The 21,803-nt window shown below is 47.6% G+C and overlaps 2 protein-coding genes across 2 annotated transcripts in view; one reads left to right on the forward strand and one right to left on the reverse strand.

The window, feature by feature from the left end:
* Nucleotides 1-21,803, reverse strand: part of ano3 (anoctamin 3) — a 661,351-nt gene that overhangs the window by 146,773 nt on the left and 492,775 nt on the right. The gene's annotated exons all lie outside the window — the stretch shown is intronic.
* Nucleotides 1-21,803, forward strand: part of LOC140384713 (uncharacterized) — a 29,225-nt gene that overhangs the window by 6,290 nt on the left and 1,132 nt on the right. The window contains exons 2-3 of the mRNA XM_072466662.1: nucleotides 11,293-12,084; nucleotides 15,502-15,672. Of these exons, the coding sequence (XP_072322763.1) occupies nucleotides 11,319-12,084; nucleotides 15,502-15,672 (937 nt within the window). The 5' untranslated portion in view covers nucleotides 11,293-11,318. The remainder of the gene's footprint in view (nucleotides 1-11,292; nucleotides 12,085-15,501; nucleotides 15,673-21,803) is intronic.

The raw sequence follows: 21,803 nt of genomic DNA on the forward strand, positions 1-21,803 counted from the left end.
GGGGTCAATTACTAGGGGGCATAGGTTTAAGGTGAGAGGGGCAGGGTTTAGAGTAGATGTACGAGGCAAGTTTTTTACGCAGAGGGTAGTGGGTGCCTGGAACTCGCTACCAGAGGAGGTGGTGGAAGCAGGGACGATAGTGACATTTAAGGGGCATCTTGACAAATACATGAATAGGATGGGAAAAGAGGGATACGGACCCAGGAAGTGTCGAAGATTGTAGTTTAGTCGGGCAGCATGGTCGTCACGGGCTTGGAGGGCCGAAGGGCCTGTTCCTGTGCTGTACTTTTCTTTGTTCTTTGTTTGTTGATCGGAACAATCATTAAAATCAGATAAGGAAGACATGCGTTAAGGTGTAACTTGAACCACGGATTTAAAAAAGTCATTCAGTGCCAAGACTAAGTGAGAAAAATAGAGAGGAGAATTAGTGAGGAGGGTGCTGGGCAATAGGAGTAAAACCGTTGCTGAGCATTGTAAAGAGTAAACTTCAAGATGTGATAATATAAAATTGGTGATAATGAATCAGCAGCTAAGTGTAAATTCTTCCTGACTTTTACGAATAGAAATAAAAATCAGGAATGATGTAAAACAGATTGCTGATTTGCTTTCACGCCTTGTCAAAGCCAAAATCGACAGCTAAGATAGAGGTTTGTCAATGGTAAAGTCTGCAACTGTTCCTCAATTTTAAAATTCCCGTCCTTTTCAAATCCCTTTCCTGGCCTTACCCATCCTTCTCTCTGTAATCCACACCCGTCCCATCATCCCCAAAGATCTCTACGCTCAATCCCCATTTGTATCGCTGTACTACTGGTTGTCATGCCTTTCGCTGCCTGGGATCTAAGTTTTGGATTTACTTTCTGCCTCCCTCTCCACTAAGATCTCCTTACAACCTGCCTTTTTAACCAAGCTTTTGATCATCGGCCTTAGTATTTCCTAAACAGTCTTGGTATCAATTTCTGTCTCCTCGTGCTTCTGTGAAGTGCCTTGGTATGTCCTATTACGTTAAAGGTGCTTTCTAAATGTAAGTTGTTGTTTCATGGGGAATTTAATTGAAAGCATGGCCATGTAATGCAGCTGAATGAGGAAGGACACTGATCCTGAAATAATGATCAGATTCTTGGGCGAAGTCGAGTTTTCACCACACTGGAGCTATCATTCTCTGAAAAGTTTCCAGTTCTGTAAAGCACCCTGTGGTTTTGATTCAGGCACAAAAACTTCATTGTTTTTGGGCATTGAAAGTTCATCCATCACGAGGAACAAGATCGCCCAGCACAGATTCAATTGCCAATTTCTGCTGTGCATGCAAGCGATTTTAGAATATTTTGCTTTGTCTTAAATTTAACAAAGCTTCATCCACCAGGTGAGCGCCTGCTGATTATACCACACCAGTTGCTTTTACAAGATGCATGAGAGTTTCAGTAAGTGTTGCAATCAGTGAGTAATGCGGGGCTGGTTAGCCAGGTGATGATTAATTGCTGAAAGCATGGACCGCCCTTGGAAAGAATGTGGGTGTGTTACATAAGATGACATTTGGTATAAATGCCCTCACATTTCAGATCATTAAAAAACAAACAAGTTGCCCAAGAAGACCGACACAATATATTAAAATATCCGTGAAGTATGTCATGGCAGTCACTTTCTCGTGTTGAGATCATAAGTTCAGTATTTGTGGCACCCATTAAATTCCCTTTCTAAATTCTTTCAAACCCCTAATCTATGACTGCTGCCTTTCACGTGGGTAAAAGCACAACTGTTATCAACCAATATGATTCAAGTCAAACCGTGGACTCTTGGTCGGTTTCGGTTTGTATCTGGTTCCGGCTCCCTCACACAGCATCCTTAAACATCTGGAGTTATACATCCAATTGCAAGGTGCCGTCTCTGTCGCGAGTAACACCAATGTGGAAACAAGACATGCTTTTTCATGGGTCCAGCGGTTTTGAAAATGCAACTACACTGAGGAAAAAGAAATCCGGCCTTATCTCAATATGGCAATTCCCAATATCCTACCTTTTAAAAAAATAAATTTAGAGTATCCAATTCATTTTTTCCAATTAAGGGGCAATTTAGCGTGGCCAATCCACCTACCCTGCACAACTTTTGGGTTGTGGGGGCGAAACCCACGCACACACGGGGAAAATGTACAAACTTCACACGGACAGTGACCCAGAGCCGGGATTGAACCTGGGACCTCAGCGCCGTGAGGCAACCGTGCTAATCACTTGCACCACCGTGCTGCCCTCCAATATCCTACCTTCATCAGAAACGGGCGAAGCACTATTTGTAAGAAGGCAGTCATGATTTGATAAATTGTCTGCGCCGATTGGTGACATTATAACGTGGGGGCGCAATCTAAGAGAATTACAGGAACAATTAACAGTTCAATTATAATTGAAGAAATAACACAGTGGGTGGTTAGAATGTGGAATAACTGCAATTAATTGTGGAAGCATAGTTTGCAAATTCTTGGAAAATGCAAATTGAATAGTTGCTTGAGAAATAACCGCCAATATTGAAGAGTATGGCAGTTAGCAGGAGAGGAGCATTTTTGTGAAAAGAGATCAATTTAATGAATCAAATAGTTGGCTTTAACATTGTGACATTCTAGAATATGGTGGGGGTTAAAAGAAAATCCCTACTCCCTCCTGCCTTCTCTTTAACTTCCTTCCTTGGGTACAGTTCGAAGTGCTGAAGCTGTCCCGCAGCATTTCAACTTTCACCCTGGTTCACGACATGTAACATTAGTCAGGTTTACCCACAGCCAACAGGGGGGGGTTCGGAACTTTTTCCAAACTTTCCCACCGCAAGAATGCTGAGATCATTCACCATCAGTGGGCCCAGTTGAGATAAGGCTTGAAGCCGCCAGGTTTATATAATTCATAAGTTCATAAGATATTGGAGCAGAATTAGGCCATTCAGCCCATCGAGTCTGCTCTGCCGTTCTATCATGGCTGGTATGTTCCTTATCTGCTATCTACAATATTACAGGCCAAGAGCTGGATTGCGAAATCAGCCAGATCACCTCCTCCCTGGAACACATGACCCAGGAGCGGGAGTAGGCAATTTATGGGCGGCACAGTAGCACAGTGGTTAGCATTGTTGCTTCACAGCTCCAGGTCCCAGGTTTGATTCCTGGCTTGGGTCACTGTCTGTGTGGAGTCTGCATGTTCTCCCTGTGTTTTTCGTGGGTTTCCTCAGGGTTCTCTGGTTTCCTCCCGCAAGTCCCGAAAGATGTGCTTGTTGGGTGAATTGGACATTCTGAATTCTCCCTCTGTGTACCCGAACAAGTGCCGGAATGTGGCAACTAGGGACTTTTGAGAGTAACGTCATTGCAGTGTTAATGTAAGCCTGCTTGTGACAATAAAGATTATTATCATTTAGCCTCCCGAGCCTAACGCCCTCAACGTGATCATGGCTGATCCCACCCTGGCTAAAATTCCACCGTCCTGCACATTCTCCATAACCGTTCAACCCATTACCAATTAAAAGTCTGTCTAACTCCTCCTTAAATTTACTCACTATCCCAGCATCCACCACACTCTGGGGTTGCGAATTCCATAGATTCACAACCCTTTGGGAGAAGTAGTTTTTCCTCAAATATGTTTTAAATTTGCTGCCTCTTATTCTAAGATTATGACCTCTCGTTTTAGAATGCCCCACACGAGGAAGCATCCGCTCCACGTCTACTTGATCCATGCCTCAATTGTATACATCAATTAGATCTCCTCTCATTCTTCTAAACTCTGGAGAGTATAGGCCTAAACTGTTCAATCTCTCCTCATACGACAATCCCCTCATGTCTGGAATCAATGCAGTGAACCTCCCCTGAACTGCCTCCTATATCACTACACCTTCCCTCAAATTAGGAGACCAAAACTGTGCACAATACTCCAGGTGCGGCCTTGTATAGTTGCAACAACACTTCCTTTCCTTTATACTCAATTCCTTTTGCTCTAAATGGCAACATTTCATTTGCTTTCCTTATTATCTGCTGCATCTGCATGCTCATTTTCTGTGACTCATGTACGAGGACACCCAGATCCCTCTGCAGCGGAGCACCCCAAAGTCTTTCCCCAATAAGCTGCCTTTCCATTTTTCGACCAAAATGCATGACCTTGCACTTAACCACGTTAAACTCCATCTGCCACATTTTGGCCCACTCTCCTAACGTATCCATTTGTAAGTTTCTTACTTCCTCAATGCAACTTACTGTCCCATTCAGAGATAATAATGGGGACGGGGCTGGCAAAGAATTTCCACAGAACTCCAAAAGGTTCAGATTGAAGAAGGCAGAACTCAACTCACTCCCAAAGTTTGCCAATGAAAGTGTTCAATCACCTGTGCAGAGTTCTTCAGGCAGAACTGATGTCGGCGTGAGGAACAAAACAAAACAAACACTAAGGGCAAAATACAATCTGTCAAGACTGCCAAATAGGATACTCACCTGTTTGCCAACAATGATCCAACAATTCAATATATCAGGCAAGGTCAATAGTATTGCTGTTGCAAACAGAGTCGATGTAAATCTGGAAGCTGTGCCTGTTAAACACGCCTGAATCAGAGACGATACAGTGCAGAAGACGCCCCGTGGCCCATCGAGTCTGCACCGACACATGAAAAACACCTGACCTGCCTCCCTAACCCCGTTTGCCAGCACTTGGCCCCTTGCCTGGAATGTTGTTTGACAATTATGTCAATCTGCCGACATTATTTGAAATCTTCTACTTTCCCCGGGGTTGTTCCAATTCCAAACTCACAGACTGGAATTTGCCAGCCCTTCACGCCAGTGGGAATCTTCTGGTCCTGCCGATGTGAATGGAGATGGGAAAACTGGGGGACGGCAGGAGGCTCTGGAAAACTCCAGCCTTTGTGTCGAATTGATCGGAGCCAAGTTTTTGAATTCACGCTCGCTATTGCACAGCGTGAAATTGGGCCTCGGGTCTTGTTAAAATTTTATCCTCAGTGTTCGGTGCCCACTGCACTGCAAATGTTGAGCCTATTGTCTCTCCTTCGGGGGCCTGAAGGTAGGTCCTCGGGGTGGGGAGAGGGTTTGCAGCTGAAAATCAAAGGTTGGTGTTGTGTTTGTTGTTCGATGCCTAGCAAGGAATCTACCAAACACCTTGGCCTGGATTCTCTGCCCGCCCCGCCACATTTCTGTTTCACCCCGCCGGCAGGATTCCCCGTTGCGCCGGCCGGTCGATGGAGTTTCCCATTGTGGGGCTGCCCCACACTGTCGGGAAACCCTCGGGCTGTCGGCAAAAGGGAGCATCCCGCCGGTGGAGAATCCAGCCGCTTGTCTTGTCCAAACCGGGATCTTTATTGAATCATACGTGGTAAGATCAATCAGTAATCTTTATTGTCACAAGTAGGCTTACATTAAAACTGCAATGAAGTTACTGTGAAAAGCCCCAAGTCGCCACATTCCGGTGCCTGATCGGGTACACAGTGGGAGAATTCAGAACGTCCAAATTACTTAACAACATGTCTTTCGGGACTTGTGGGAGGAAACCGGAGCACCCGGAGGAAACCCACGCAGACACAGGGAGAACGTGCAGACTCCGCACAGACAGTGAACCAAGCTGGGAATTGAACCTGGGACCCTGGAGCTGTGAAGCCGCAGCGCTACCCAGTGCTGCCTGTCATAATATACATCTATGTATACAATGGAGTGCAGACAGGCAGTGATTGACACACAGGATGACCAGTAAGCACACAGAACAGAGCAGCCAATCACCAGACAGGACATGACCACTATAAAGCCAGGGGGCACCAGTTTTCCCGTGCTCTTAGGACCCAGCCTCTGAGACAGTCAGGGCTCGTGAGCTAGCCAGTGCCTATACCATGTGGTAGCTAAGTTAGTCTGGTCAGGCTAGTGTCAGGTCTTCAGTCAAGTCAGCATAGTGTCGACCCACAGTTGAACATGTAAAATAGTTTGGATGTTGAATAAAATCATGTTGCATTTTATCAAGTGTTGGAGGTCTGTCTCTCGCTACACTGCATCAAGTGTAGTTCACCTCGACCCAGCCTACCCAACACATCATTGCCCACTTGGAGTTACAGAGCAAGCTATCATGGAGTTTCTTTGTACTCCTCTGGAACTACACCTAGCGCGACTGTTCACCTGTACGTCTTACAACCATTTCCTGCAACCATCTGGCGATGGCCGGATGTGCTCCCACTTATATTGGAGTGCCTGGTCACATGACCACTGTCGTGAGACAACCGCATGGTTTGTCTTCATCGCCACCTGCTGGTTGGAGGTTGCACATCATCCATCTATGATATTGCTACAAGGCATATCACCACAGTTGGTTTAGATCATGAGGGTTGTGGGATTGAGGAATCACCCCCTTCTCCTCCTGTCCTGAAAGAAAAGATCTATCCCTTCATTAGCAACTGTGGTGGGGCAGAGGGTGCTGAATAATTCTGAACAGAACGTACCAGCATCTCAGAACAGACTAAAGTATTTCCCAACACATTTTGTATTTGATGGTAAATAACGAGTTGTCGCAGAACCAAACTTGTAAGGTGACATCTGCCGGTGCGCTCGTAGAATCATAGAATCCCTACAGTGCAGAAGGAGGCCATTCGGCCCACCGAGTCTGCATTGACCCTCTGAAAGAGCACTGCACCCACGACCCCCACCTGATCCACATAACCCGGTAACCCCACCTATCCTTTTAGACACTAAGGAGCAATTTAGTATGGCCAATCCACCTAACCTGCATGTCTTTGGACTGTGGGAGGAAACCGGAGCACCCAGAGGAAACCCACGCAGACATGGGGAGAACGTGCAGAGTCCGCACAGACAGTGACCCGAGGCTGGAACTGAACGCGAGTCCATGACGCTGTGAGGCAGCAGTGCTAACCACTGTGCCGCACTCATCCCAGATAAAATTAAAAACAAGAATTTGTCCTTGGGATAAGCACGAACACCTACAATGGTAACACTTAAAAAAACACACAACACAAGCCGAACTTCTGTGACAAAGACAGACAATGCTGGGAGTGCACCTCATGCATCATCTGCGAACGGAGAAAAAACAGGTTTTGGGTGTGCATTTGCAGCGAGCGAAGATACAAACCCAAAACATCACAATCTGTCTTTTCTCTTCACATCTCCTGAGTGACCCATTGCGTAACCCCCGCATTACTTGTCTTTACTTTCATTTATGTCTTTTTTTAAATTTTACTGAAGCCGGGTTTCACCAGATGCAAAATCTTTGATCACCCCAATATTCCCCTCCAACCGATCAAACCCTCGGCTTAAATTTAAAAAAGACACTTGAATGGTTCCCTCACATGAAGAAACGCAAAGAGAGAACAATGTAATAAAGCTACAAGAAAACTATCCAGTTACCAAGGAAAGTACATGTGCAAATGGCTTGTGATTGTGTATATTATAGAGACATAACTCAAACTTTATTAGTTGTCATCCCTACATTTTCTGAATAGAGGAAGAAAGGATTTAGGAGGTGGGCTGTTAGCCTGAACTCGAAGGCATACACGCCCATACCTGGTTGAGTCACATGCTCCCATTCAGACTTAAACACATTAGGGAATGCATAACGTGACATACCAAAGGCCCATTGGCCGTGATTCTCCGACCCTGCGCCGGGGGGGGGGAGGCGCGAATCCCGCCCCGACGCTGGCTTCCCTATTCTCCGGCACGCCGGTTGGGGGCCATTGACAGCAGGCCCCGATGGCTGAGGGGCCGGCGAGTTTGGCCCAGTCCCGCCGGTGTGGATTACTCACCTCACACACGGCGGGACCTGGAAGGGAAGTGTGTGGGGGCTGTACTGGGGGGGGGGGGGGGGGGGAGTGGGGTGGTGGGGGGATCTGACCCGGTGGGGGGGGGCATGGTGGCCTGGCCCGCGATCGGGCCTACCGATCGGCGGGCAGGCTGGTTCTGTGGGGGCCTACTTTACTCCGCGCCAGGCCCCTGTATGGCTCCGCCATATTGCCCGGGAACCAGCGCGGAGAAGGGAACCCCCGCGTATGCGCAGAAATACGCCGGCCGTTCCGCGCATGCGCTAACTCGCGGGGCCGTTCTGCGCAGGCTGGAGTGGCGGGAACCACTCCGGCGGCAACCTAGCCCCCTAGAAAGGTGAGAATTCCTCACTTTCGGGGGCCATTGACGCTGGAGTGGTTGGCGCCAGTTTTCACGCTGGCATGGGGTCATAGCCCCATTATTGAAGAATCCCACCCATTGTCTTTCAGGACATTCTTGCATGACCAGCTATTATCCCATCAACAGAGTCTGATGACCTAATGATCTATCAATGGAAGGTCGGTGCACATGAATGGCAAAGCTCTGACCCTTTTGTGTCAACGGGAATGGGATAAAATAACAAAAATAGATTCAGGTTTGACCACCTCGGGGGGGAGAAGCTTCATTTGAAGGGCTGGGTGAAGCTTAGAGAGAGAGAAATCCTTTTGAGAACAAAGGCAGAAGCAGATGGGCAGTCATGAAGACAGGTCAGGAAACCTGGTAGCGGAAGGCTGTGGAGAGCAGCCAGTCAGGTCAGCAAGCCTGCTAGCTTAAAGTCAACCACTGAACAGGTCATGTAAACTGCCATAGAGAATGAAAGTTTTGAAAAAGGATTCTGAAAGAGATGTCTTAACAGAAGAAAGGTTGCTTCCTAAATGAAAGTGCAGTCTTTGTCTGGAACAAAAGCTGTATTTTAATGCCAAGTGTTGTTTAATCGGATCTGGTGTGTTAAAGTTAAGAAACGCCATATAATTTGTTAATGTTAGAACTGCAAAGTTTTAAAGTTTAAATATTGCTTTCTTTTCTTTTGTTTCATTAAAGTTTTATTTATAAAATAACAACGCCCAATTTCTTATATTATCACTCCCAGAATGAATCTTTTCTGCGCAGTCTTAAAACTCAAAATACGTTATGTGTCTGGTTCAGTATCTTAATCTTTGTTAAGTGCTGACCAGATGTCCGTAACAACGCACAATCTATGTTCGTCATAAGATGCCCTCATCTGTGGTCACAAAGCAACCTTTAAGCAATCCACAGCAGAGGACAATCAGAGGGAATAATGCCCTTAATGTTCTTGCTGAACAGAAATCTATCAATCTTTGCATTGAAAACATTTGTGTGGGGCCTGTTCCCCGTGGTCTAACAAAAATAATTTTATCACTTACCTGCTTAGGCTGCATCTTCATATGGAGCAGATGTCCACTGGGCATGGGCCATCAAAATTGGATCAGGTTCCTATGCTGGTCATCAATCTCCAAAGTGCATGGATTTATGAAACTCCCACTTGACTCAGGTTGTTACCTGGACTGCCCGATGAATAGCCCTGAGAAGTAGGCAGGTGGAGGAGGAACTGGGTGGTAAATTGGCCGGCGCAATTTTAACTCCGGCACTGCCCCATTCCCAATCGGTGGAGGAAGCTATATCTAACGCCGTCTTAGAATCATAGAAAAGGTACAGCACAGAAGGAGCCCATTTAGCCCACCTTGTCCATGCCAGCCCGTGCAGACACCCAGGTGCCCACGTTCCTGCACCCAGTCCACAGCCGCTTAGAGCACTAAAGGTGCAGATCTAGGTACCTTTTAAAAGAGTTTAGGGTCTCTGCTTCCACCACCAACTCGGGCAGCGAATTCCAGACTCCCGCTAGCCTCCGCATAAAAAATATTTTTCCTCATTTTCTTCAATCTGTTTTAGAATTCTCCACCAAGGGAAACTATTTTATCCTGTCCACTCTATCACTTCCCCTCATAATTTTGTACATCTCAATTCAGTCACCCCTTTGTTCCAAGGAAAATAACCCCAACCTATCCAATCTCTCCTCGTAGCCACACTTTTCTAGCCCTGGCAACATTCTTGTAAACCTCCTCTGCACTCTGTCCAGAGCAATAACGTCCTTCCTGTAATGTGGTGACCAGAACTGCACACAATACTCCAGTTGTGCCCTCACCAGTGTTTTATTCAATTCTGACATTATATCCTTAATTTTATATTCTATACCTCTGCCAATGAAGGAGAGCATTCCATATGTTTTCTTAATACTCTTGTATACTTGAACTGCTGCCTTTATGGGCCTGTGTACCTGTACGTCAGGATCTCTCACTTAATCTACCCCTTTTAGTATATTCCCATTTATTGTGTACTCTCTACAACTGTTCAACTTCGCTAAATGTATGACCTCACACTTCTCGGTGTTAAATTCCATCTGCCACTTTAGCGCCCGCGCCACCAACCCATCTGTATCATTTTGGAGATTGTAGCTATCCTCTACACTGTCCACCACTCGGCCAATCTTTGTGTCATCTGCAAATTTCCCAATCGTGCCCCCCCCGCATTCACGTCCAAATCGTTAATGTATAACACAAACAGTAAGGTCCCAACGCCGAGCCCTGTGGAACACCACTTGAAAAACTTACCATTTGCAAGGGCAGCCATCGACCATTACCCTTTGTTTCCTGTTACTAAGCCAACTTTTTATCTACTTTGCCACACTGACCTGTATCCCATGGGCTTTCACTTTCTTGACCAATCTGCCATGTGGGACTTTGTTCTGAAACATGTTTTATGAACATACAAACATACGGATTAGGAACAGGAGTAGGCCACTCGGCCCCTCGAGCATGTTGCACCATTCAATAAGAAACGGCTGATCTGATTGTAACCTCAACTCCACATTCCCGCCTACCACACCCCCCCCCCCCCCCCGATATCCTTTCTATCCTTTCCCTCCCCCCTTGTTAATCAAGAATCTATCCAGCTCTGCCTTAAAAGGATAGAAAGGTTCTGCTCCCACAGCCTTTTGAAGAAGAGAATTCCAGAGATTTGCAAACCTCTGAGAGAAAAATGTTTCTCCGCATCTTCATCTTAAATGAGCGACCCCTGACTTTTCGGCAGCGACCCCCTGGTTCTAGATTTCCCAACAAGAGGAAACATCCTCTCCACTTCCACCCTGTCAATACCCCTCAAGGTCTTAAAGTTTTCGATCAAATCGCCTTAATTTTGAAACTCCAGTGGATACAAATCTAGCCTGTCCAACCTTTCTTCATAAGACAACCTACTCATTCCTGGTATTAGTTTCGTAAACCTTCTTTGAATGGCTTCTAAAGCATTTACATCCTTCCTTAGTTAAGGCGACTAATACTGTACTCAATACTCCTGGCGTGATCTCACCAAGGTCCTGCAGTTAAAAAGTAACTTGCTGTGTTTTGTCGGAATAAATAGTTTCCATAGCAAAATGTAGAGTAAAACTGCAAATAAATTATTATGATATACTTCCAGCTGTGCTCAATGAGATAATCTTTTTCCAGGATTTGGATCTGAAGCTATCAAAACAATGGCATCATTTCAAACAGTTTTGATGGTCGCATGCCTAACATGCGCCCTATGGGGTGTCAGCCGATCAGAGAACACAACGTCAATGTCCAGTTCCCCTGGAAGCAATGATGCTACATTGATGTCCTCCACTGACACCACAGCCGCAACTGGGTTGGCAACATCTTCAGGCACAACCTCCTCTGCCGTTCCACCATTTATGAATACATCGATGACCACATTGCCCAGTAACAGCACAGGTACTGCGGCACCACCCACCTCCAACTTCGTAATAACTACTTCAAACGTGAATAATTCATCAACTTCTGATTCTAGTGGCAATGAAACGCTCACCAATAGTCCTTTGCCGGCGGCTGAAGACTCAACTACACTAACTATGCCAGCAGAAAGCACAGATTACCCTGACACCACAACCGCAAGTCACCAGAGCATGGTTACCAACACCACTGAGTTAATGCCTACTGCTGTACAAAACACCAGTGATGTGACAGCAAACCCCAACGTGACCGCTGCAATGACCACAGTCCAGCCCAATGACACAGCCAATGATACAACTACTGGAAACATAACAGGTACAACTCCTGTGCCAACAATATTCAGCAACACTTCAACAGCTGCCCCTGGTAACAAGACAAACGCTACTTCAGCAACATTGACTCCACCTCCCAGCACTTCTTACCACAGTACTACAAAAATAGCAATCGCTAATCCCAGCATTAGTATGACTATCGGCCCGTCGGCCGGTGTATCAACTGTCAATGGGAAAGGTAAGCTTTCAAAAATAAATATTCGGGGTAGGTTTTACATATTTCCGTTCTGAGGGTTGCACACGTTTATGATTCTGAAGCAGGTTAGTCCAACCACCAATCAGAGGGCTGGCATCTATGGGGCACCAAGCAGCACCACTGCTGAAGCAGGGCGGTGAACACAGGGGCGTGGGATGAGGGGGAGCACGCAAATCTGAGGCAGCAACGGCCACACGGACTGCCGCAGGGAGGGACCTGCTCCGCCAAGCTGGTGGCCTTCCGACGAGGTGGGTGGGTTGCCTCACCAAAGGAAACATGGCAGCAGTTCATGGAATGGCTCAATGGGGCCTTAGTGATGGAAATGGGCTGCCCGCGTCGAGGAGTTGGGCAGCCGAGCTGTCTCACAGCTGTGCGACGTGGCTCCATGTTTTTTTACTGGACCCTCCACCTCCATTCCTACCACAGTGGTGACCGATGAAATTCAGTCCATGGTACGGCCCTATCAACTGCCATCAAATTGGGCAGCACGGTAGCACAAGTGGATAGCACTGTGGCTTCACAGCGCCAGGGTCCCAGGTTCGATTCCCCGCTGGGTCATTGTCTGTGCGGAGTCTGCACGTTCTCCCCGTGTCTGCGTGGGTTTCCTCCGGGTGCTCCGGTTTCCTCCCACAAGTCCAAAGACGTGCAGGCTAGGTGGACTGGCCATGATAAATTGCCGTTAGTGACCAAAAAGGTTAGGAGGGGTTATTGGGTTCCGGGGTTAGGGTGGAAGTGAGGGCTTAAGTGGGTCGGTGCAGACTTGATGGGCCGAATGGCCTCCTTCTGCACTGTATGTTCTATGTTCAAACCCATCATTACTTTGAACACGGACCTATTAATTCCCCGAGTATAATCAACAGAAATTCCAACGTTTATTTAGAAAATAGACTGATAGAATCCCTACAGTGCAGAAGGAGGCCATTCGGCCCATCTATTCTGCACCGACCCTGCAAAGGAACCTAAGCCCACTCCCCCGCCCTTTCCCTGTAACCCCATCTAACCTTTTGTACACTTAGGGGCAATTTAGCATTGGCCAATTCAGGTAACCTGCACATTTCTGGACTGTAGGGGGAAACTGGAGCACCCGGAGGAAATCAACGCAGACACGGGGAGAACGTGTAGACTCCACACAGCCAGTCACCCGAGGTCGGAATCGAACTTGAGTCCCCTGTGCTGTGTGGCTGCTGTGCTAACCACTGTGCCACCGTGCCGCCCTAGCAAAAAATATAATTATGATTTAACCAATAAAGAGTTTGTTTTATTCAAAACAGATGACAACAGATATTGGGCGAGATTCTCCAGTCCCCTCCAGTGGGGGGGGAATGGGGGACGGGACGGGAATCCTGTGATAGGGAGACCCTCCCAGGTGCGTCATGACCAAAAGGACTCCACACAGGGACCCCTGAAATAGGGGCACTCCCATAGGGCCCCCTGCCTAAAGGCCTTTATAACTCAGGAAAACTACATCATGTAATAATTCTTGAGGTAGACAGACAACTCTGGGCAGCTTCCACTCAGACAGTTTGAAACAGTGGTTAGCACTGTTGCCTCACAGTGCTGGGGACTAGGGTTCAATTCCAGCCTTGGGTGACCGCGTGGAGTTTGCACGTTCTCCCCGTGTCTGCATGGGTTTCCTCCAGGTTCTTCCTCCCACAGTCCAAAGATGTGCAGGTTAGGTGGATTGGCCATGATAAATTTCTCCTCAGTATCCAAAGGTTAGGTGTGGTTACGAGGATGGGACAGGGGAGTGTGCCAGGGCGGGGTACTCTTTCGGAGGAGGGTGGGTGCTGTCTTGGTGGGCCGAATGGCCTCCTTCTCCACTGAAGGGATTCCATGCTTCTTCTATGATTCCGCTGAGATAACAGGCATGCTTGATTGGTCCCCCTTCCACAAACATTCACTCCCTCCACCATTGAGGCACAGTGGCAGCCGTGTGTACCATCTACAAGGTGCACTGCAGTAACGCATCAAGGCTCCTTCGGCAGCGTCTTTCAAACCCACGACCACTATCATCTAGAAGGACAAGAGCAGCAGATACCTGGGAACCCCACCGCCTGGAGGTTCCCCTCCAAGTCACTCCCTAACCCTCTGACTTGGAAATATATCGCCGCTCCTTCACTGTTGCTGGGTCAAAATCCTGGCACTCCCTCCCTAACAGCACGGTGGCTGCAGCAGAGACTGCAACGGTCCAAAGAGGCAGCTTAGCACCTCCCCCTCAAGGGTGATTGGAGATGGGCAATAAATGTTGTCCGAACCAGTGGCACCTACATCCCGTAAAAATAGTGTAAAAAAGCAGACATTCTTTGCATTTAAACACAATGCGCGCAGTTTTCCCACCGCATTGCGCCCGATGCCAATCCCGCTTCGCAAGGCACATTGTGGGAGAGGCCCAAACCCGTGGGTCGCCTGACCTGCGGGCCCCCCGCCGCGATCTGGATCGTGCCCTCGTTGGTCTGTTATGAATGAAAGAAACTCTTCTTCATTTCTGCTATGGGCCATTGGGCTCAGTTAAATATGTGCGGCCTGCTTGAGGCTGCATTCTCCTGGCGCCTGGGAGCCTCCGGCTGCACCGGCGAGGGTTAGCACTGGACTGCACAAGCGGAGACCAGGTGTGATGGCCACTCACGGCGGCGGGGGGGGGGGGGGGGGGGGGGGGGGTGTCTCGGAGGCCATTGGAGCCCCCCGGGTGGTTGAGGAGAGGGCAGAGCACTCCCCTGGCACCTGGACACCATAGCAGTGCCAACCTGATGCTGAATTCCCCTCGGGGCACTAAAGGAAAAGACCGCCGTTAGATAGCGGGGTCCCGCCCAGATAGATAATCCAGCCCAACACACACTCTCTTATTTTGTTAGATCGCGTCCGAAGGGTGGGCAAAGACCGGACTAGATCTCACCCAAATATCCAATGGGAAACACGGGAAACACCCTGCCAGATTCATCCAAAATAACTCCTGGGTCATTTTTGGGAGTGTCGCGCCCAATGTTCCCTGAAGAGATCACTGAAATCCTTCACTCCAGTACCAATACTAACTCCGAGCCGAATTAAACTGAACTGAGATTTAATCTTGGCATAAGAAGCAACTTGGAAGCAGTTAAATGTTTAACACACCATACTATCAAGCTTGGTATTTACCGGTTAAGGATATAACCATTTGCAGTTGTGCATATGCTCCACAAGGAAACACCAGTTAATAGCCTCACAGGAATAACAAACTGAAGTCCCTGGTTTTGATTCAATTTCTAAATGGTTGTTTGCCCTGCAATGTAACCACCGCGTGAATAATGAGCCGTTACAGGAGGAATTCACCACAATAATTGGGTAAGGCAGCAGTTAATTTTGCGAAACTATCCCAATGACCCGACCCGTTACGGAATTGTCATTATTTCCAAAATGTTTCAGATCTAGCCCCTGTGGCGGGACGTGTTAGCGGCGGAGTGGTAATCGGGGCCCTTCTTGGCTGCATTTTGGGAATCATCCTTCTGTCGTTGCTCGTTTACTTTTTCTGCGCACGCAGAAAGTCAGATCACTTTCACCATCGCAGGCTGTATGATAATATCGCCAGTGATCCAGGTAAGCAACTACTAACATTTTGTGGTAAAGTGTTACCTCTTACAAGTAGCTCCATTTATTTACTTGCCCGCCTGTTCGCCCATAATCTATGAAAATGTGCTACCTCACATTTATTGACACTGAATTCCATTTGGCCTCTTTTTTTAAAAATTCATTGACGGGATGTGGGTGTCGCTGGTCAGGCCGGCATTTATTGCCCATCCCTAGTTGCCCTTCAGAAGGTGGCGGTGAGTTGCTTTCTTGAGCCGCTGCAGTCCTTGAGGTGCAGGTACACCCACTGTGCTGTTAGGAAGGGAGTCCCAGGATTTTGACCCAGTGACAGTGAAGGAACAACGATATATTTCCAAGTCAGGGTGGAGAATGACTTGGAGGGGAACCTCCAGGTGGTGGGGTTCCCAGGTATCTGCTGCCCTTGTCCTTCTAGATGGTAGTGGTCATGGGTTGGGAAGGTGCTGTCTCAGGAACCTTAGCGAGTTTCTACAGTGTATCTTGTGGATGGTACACACGGCTGGCACTATTCACCGGAGGGTTTGAATGTTTGCGGAAGGAGGATCAATCAAGCGGGCTGCTTTGCCCTGGATGGTATCGAGCTTCTTGAGTGTAGTTGGAGCTGCACTCGTCCAAGTGGAGAGTATTCCATTACACTCCTGATTTGTGCCTTGCAGATGGAGGACAGACTTTGGGGGTTCAGGGGGTAAGCTATTCGCCGTAGGATTCCTAGCCTTTGACCTCTTCTGCCCAATCCAGCTTCTTTTCGAAGTTTTCATACATTCTTTCATGGGTTGTGGGCATCATTGGCAAGGCCAGCGAAGGTGCAATGAAGGTTCACCCAACTGATTCCTGGGATGGAGGAACTGACGTTTGAGAAGAGATTGAGTTGGTCCGAACAGGACCAGACAGGGTAGATACAAAAAGGATGTTCCCGATGGTGGGGTTGTCCAGCACTAGGGGCCACAGTCTGAGGATAGGGGATAGACCATTTAGGGCAGGGACGAAGAGAAATATCTTCATCTGGAGACTGGTCAGCCTGTGGAATTCATTACCACAGGAAGTAGTTGAGGCCAATACATGTTTTCAAGAAGCAGTTAGATATAGCACTTGGGGAAAAGGGATTAAAGGATATGGGGGGGGGGGGGGGGAACGGGATTCGGTTATTGAGTTGGATGATCAGTCATGATCATAATGAATGACGGAGCAGGCTCGAAGGGCCGAATGGCCTCTTCCTGCTCCTATTTTTTATGTTTGTCACCCATCCTGATTGCCTTTGAACTGACTGGTTTGCTAGGCCTTTTCAGAGGGCAATTGAGAGTCAATCTCATTGTTGTGGGTCTGGAGTCACCTGTAGGCCAGGCCAATAATGATGATGGATTTCCTTCCCTAAAGGACATTAGTGGACCAGATCGTTTTTTTTTGACAATTGATGGTAACTTCATGGCCACTATTACTGAAACTAGCTGATATCAGATTTTATTATAGATTTTACAGTGCAGAAGGAGGTCATTCGGCCCATCGAGTCTGCACCGGCTCTTGGAAAGAGCAACCTACCTAAGGTCCACACCTCCGCCCTATCCCCATAACCCAGCAACCCCACCCAACACTATGGGCAATTTTGGACACTAAGGGCAATTTAGCATGGCCAATCCACCTAACCTGCACATCTTTGGACTTGAATTTAAACTCCACCAGATGTCCTCCTGTGATTTTAAACTATTTCCCCAGAGCATTAACCTAGGCCTCTTGATTACTATCCCAATGACATTAACACGGTGCAACTCCCATCTGTATTGTGCGCTCTGCCTCCTGTTATTGGACGGAGGACAGAGTGTGAGTGGAGGAGTGAGCGAGAGAGACTGAAAGAGGAGACTGAAGGATGCACCTCTCTCCTGGCTACCAGTCCGACCAGCAAAACCTGCCAGGCTATACACTTGTATGTGGGCCTTTCCCACATGCAGGCGGATACATGGGCTTCCCAACTCCTTCGCCCACCACTGATGAAATTGCAGCAGGGCAGAGGTAGATAGGGGGTAGGAATGTTGCCCTTGGCCTGGTGTCCAATTTTATGGTCCCAACACCCTCACCTCCCCCCACGCCCACCTGCCAACCTGTGTCTGGAAGCAAGGTGGCGCCGGAGCGTCACCTCCCGAACAGATCCTCTTTTTACTTATCTTATTGTCATGCTAATCTTTTAAAATTTAATTCTAAGACTCCCTATTATGTATTATATTTTATTTTATTTTATTTTCGTGTACTTTATATGTTGAGCTGCTTGCAGAAAAATACTTTTCACTGTACCTTGGTACACGTGACAGTAAATAAAATCCAGAGTAGCTATTATGGGCGGCATGGTAGCACAGTGGTTAGCACTGCTGCTTCACAGCGCCAGGGACCCGGGTTCGATTCCCGGCTTGGGTCACTGTCTGTGCGGAGTCTGCACGTTCTTCCTGTGTGCGTGGGTTTCCTCCGGGCGCTCCGGTTTCCTCCCACAAGTCTCGAAACACATGCCGTGAGATGAATTGGACATTCTGAATTCTCCCTCCGTGTACCGGAACAGGCGTCGGAGTGTGGAGACTAGGGGATTTTCACAGTAACTCCATTGCAGTGTTAATGTAAGCCTACTTGTGACACTAATAAAGGTTATTCGCTGGTAGCCTTAAAATCCAGGCAGGGAAGGGACAATCCAGTTTGCCAATAGATCGGAATAATTCAAAAATCACTAGCTGCAACAAATCTCGTGCTGTAACAAACGAGGACTGTCGATCAACGGGTAAAAGCAGAATTAGGGAAGATAATTAAGAAACCTTGTTATCCAGTTCAGCCTGAATCAATGTCAGCACATCTCGAACACTGGGGTACATTAAATGCTCTATCTCTCCCTCCTTCGGAACGTTGTCATTTTACAGTATTTCAAAACGTAAAAGACCCGCCCACACACATGCCCCTCAACAAGAAAACTTACAAAAGAAAATTACTGGTCACGACTCTTCAATATAATTCCTCGCTATCCACCATTTCGTCGAAGAAAAATCAATTGCTGCAGGGTCCAGTTCAACATTGAGCAGATGAAGTTCAATTGTATGAATATAAGAAAATGACAAAAGCTGATTTTGTCTGGCAACTTGGACATCAGAAATTAAAGCCAGTGAAAAGGAAACATGATTGCCAAGATTAATGTCACTCTTTTCAACATAGTAATAAGTAGTTTTTAAGTGGATGCAGTGGTTTGAACCGTTTTAATAATGAACAAAGGATGCCATTGACTGATAAAGTGTATGACACACTCGACACACAGCAAAATGCCTCAAAAAGCTATCAATTTATAATGGGTGACAGATTTTTTAAAATGGCAGAAATTAAATGCGCCTATTTACAATTTGACCATGAACCGCGAGCAGAACACAATCTCACGCATATTTTCAAAACGGAATGTTAAAAGCAAAGAAAGGCAGCACCTTCCAAAGCCACGACCATGGTCGTCTTGGAAGGACAAGGGCAGCAGACACCTGCTCCCATACCTGCATTACAGTCAAAGATATTAGAATGACTATACAAGCCAGTTAAGATGCTGACGATTAATATCATACGTAAAATTCCAGAACTTCCGTTCCTCAGGGATTATTCATATCCCTGAGGTATCTAGGAACCCCACCAGCTGGAGGCTCTCCTCCCAGTCACTCACCACCCTGACTTGGAAATATAATCGCTTCTCCTTCACTGTCGCTGGAGCAACATCCTAGATCCCCCTCCCTAACAGCACAGCGGGTGTACCTACACCTCAGGGACTGCAGCGGTTTGAGAAGGCATCTCACCACTACCCTCTGACGCGCAACTAGGGATGGGCAATAAATTCTGGCCTAGCCAGTGATGCCCACATTCTGTAAATGAACCAGAAACTTCCTTTGACGCTAATTGCAACTCTTTGCACTGCCACCGTATTGTGTTGCATTCATTAAATCACTGGGGAGAAAAATATATTTGTCCCACTGTGCCCAATTCCTTGCCACGTTCACAAAGTATTTCATTCAGAAATACAGAAAAATTGGGAAGAAGTTGCCAACAGCAAGATCACAAGACAGCTGTGATATACATCATAAATCTTGCTGCTCTATTGCAAGGAAATATCCAACCTGTTAATAAAATTCACAGCAATACTGCTAAGTTGCCAAAAGTCTCTTAGATCAAAGTCCAAACCTGTTTCACGTCTTCACATATACTTGTCTTCTCCTCTTTGGGAAATCATACAATTATAGAATCAGAGAATCCCTACAGTACAGAATGAGGCCATTTGGCCCATCAAGTCTGCACCGACCCTCCGAAAGAGTGCCCTCTCGAGACCCCAATCCCCCGCCCTATCCCCGTAAACTCACCTAACCTTTGGTCACTTAGGGGCAATTTAGCATGGCCAACCCACCCAATCTGCACGTCTTTGCACCCAAAGGACACCCACACAGAGAAGGGGAGAACGTGCAAACCCCACACAGGCAGCCACCCGAGGCCAGAATCGAACCCTGGAGCCGTGAGGCAGTAGTGCTAAACCACTGTGCCACCGCGAGGAAGTGTTGATTAACAGGCTGATTGGCGGCCAAATCGTGAACACTCCTTTTATCGCCAACAAGCCCGGGAGTGAGCTTTGAGCCTGGAGCTCTTGGCTTCAAAGCAGGATTGCTACCTGCAGAAACACAAGAACTCTCTAGGTCTAACCTCTGAGAATGACCGAAAGACAAAGTAGCTTTTGCATTGCTTCACCGTCATTTTTATTAAGTACTAGGTCGACGTGAATCCTGGTTTCCAGCTCTTTCTGCTGGACAAATGCAGCTGGTTCTACAGCTGCACTGTTCCTGAACCTGTGGGAGCATCAGGACAATCAGAATGATTGAACTAGAAATATACTGATTTATTCTCTTCAGTGGTTCATGCCTCCATTACAGTCGAAGATATTAGAAACAAGCCAGTTAAGATGTTGACGATTAATATCATACGCAAAATTCCAGAACTTCCGTTCCTCAGGGATGATTCGTATTCTGAGGTACCTCTAGAAGATCAGCGTGGGGTCTCCCTCCCTCCCCGCTACCACCCCCACATGCATTGCACACCCAGCCCCCTTACCCACTCACTAGCTGCTCTGCCCCTCCCCGGAGGTCCGCCCCGAATTGCCCAGGAGATTTAACTTTCAAGTGGATTATTCCTTTGGAACCATCCAATTTTGGCTAATTCCGATTATCTTGGCAGAATGGCCGTTCAGGAAATGTTAGAAGAGTTTTTTTTTTGTTTGTTTTTTTATAAATTTAGAGTATCCAATTATTTTTTCCTATTAAGGGGCAATTTAGCGTGGCCAATCCACCTACACTACATTTTTTGGGTTGTGGGGGTGAAACCCACGCAGACACGGGAAGAATGTGCAAACTCCACACGGACAGTGACCCAGGGCCGGGATTCGAACCCGGGTCCTCAGCGCCGTAGGCAGCAATACTAACCACTGTGCCACCGTGCCGCCCTATGTTAGAAGAGTTAAAACTACTTCTAGCTCCCTGGATAACTGTACTCTTAGCCATGTCAACCCACCCCACTCCACCCCCGACTGCTGCAACTAACACCACCCAACTCCATCCAAAACCACCCTCCCGAATCTACCGACTACCCTCCTGACCTGCTCCTCCCCACCCACAGCTGCTGCCCACACCCCCATTATCGTCTCAAACCCCCCAGTCCCTGATTACTATTCACATTCCCTGATCACACCCTAATTCCCCCCCCGCCCCAACTGCCCGACTGACCCCTAGCCCTCTTTCCCCTGACAATAAGCCCCATTTGCACATGACTGTACTCCCATTCCCCTGGCCCCCTAATACCTTCCCCAAACCCAACCACGTTCCCCACCTCCAACTATTCCTCACACCGTCTGCAGCCCCTATCCCGACTGCCCTCCTGGCAGCTGCAACCTCCCCAACTATTTCCCGACTGCCCATCTGTCACCCGACTGCCCCCCAATACCCTCCCAATCCCCGTTTATTCTCCACACCCCATCTACCGACTGCACTCTCGACTCACCCCTCGACCACCTGATCCCCCCCAAATAATCCGAGCCCCTCCCCAGGCCCCCGTCCCCATGTTCACCACTCCAATTACCCTTCCAA

The sequence above is a fragment of the Scyliorhinus torazame genome, chromosome 10, assembly GCF_047496885.1.
Source record: "Scyliorhinus torazame isolate Kashiwa2021f chromosome 10, sScyTor2.1, whole genome shotgun sequence".
In the NCBI taxonomy this organism is placed as follows: Eukaryota; Metazoa; Chordata; class Chondrichthyes; order Carcharhiniformes; family Scyliorhinidae; genus Scyliorhinus; species Scyliorhinus torazame.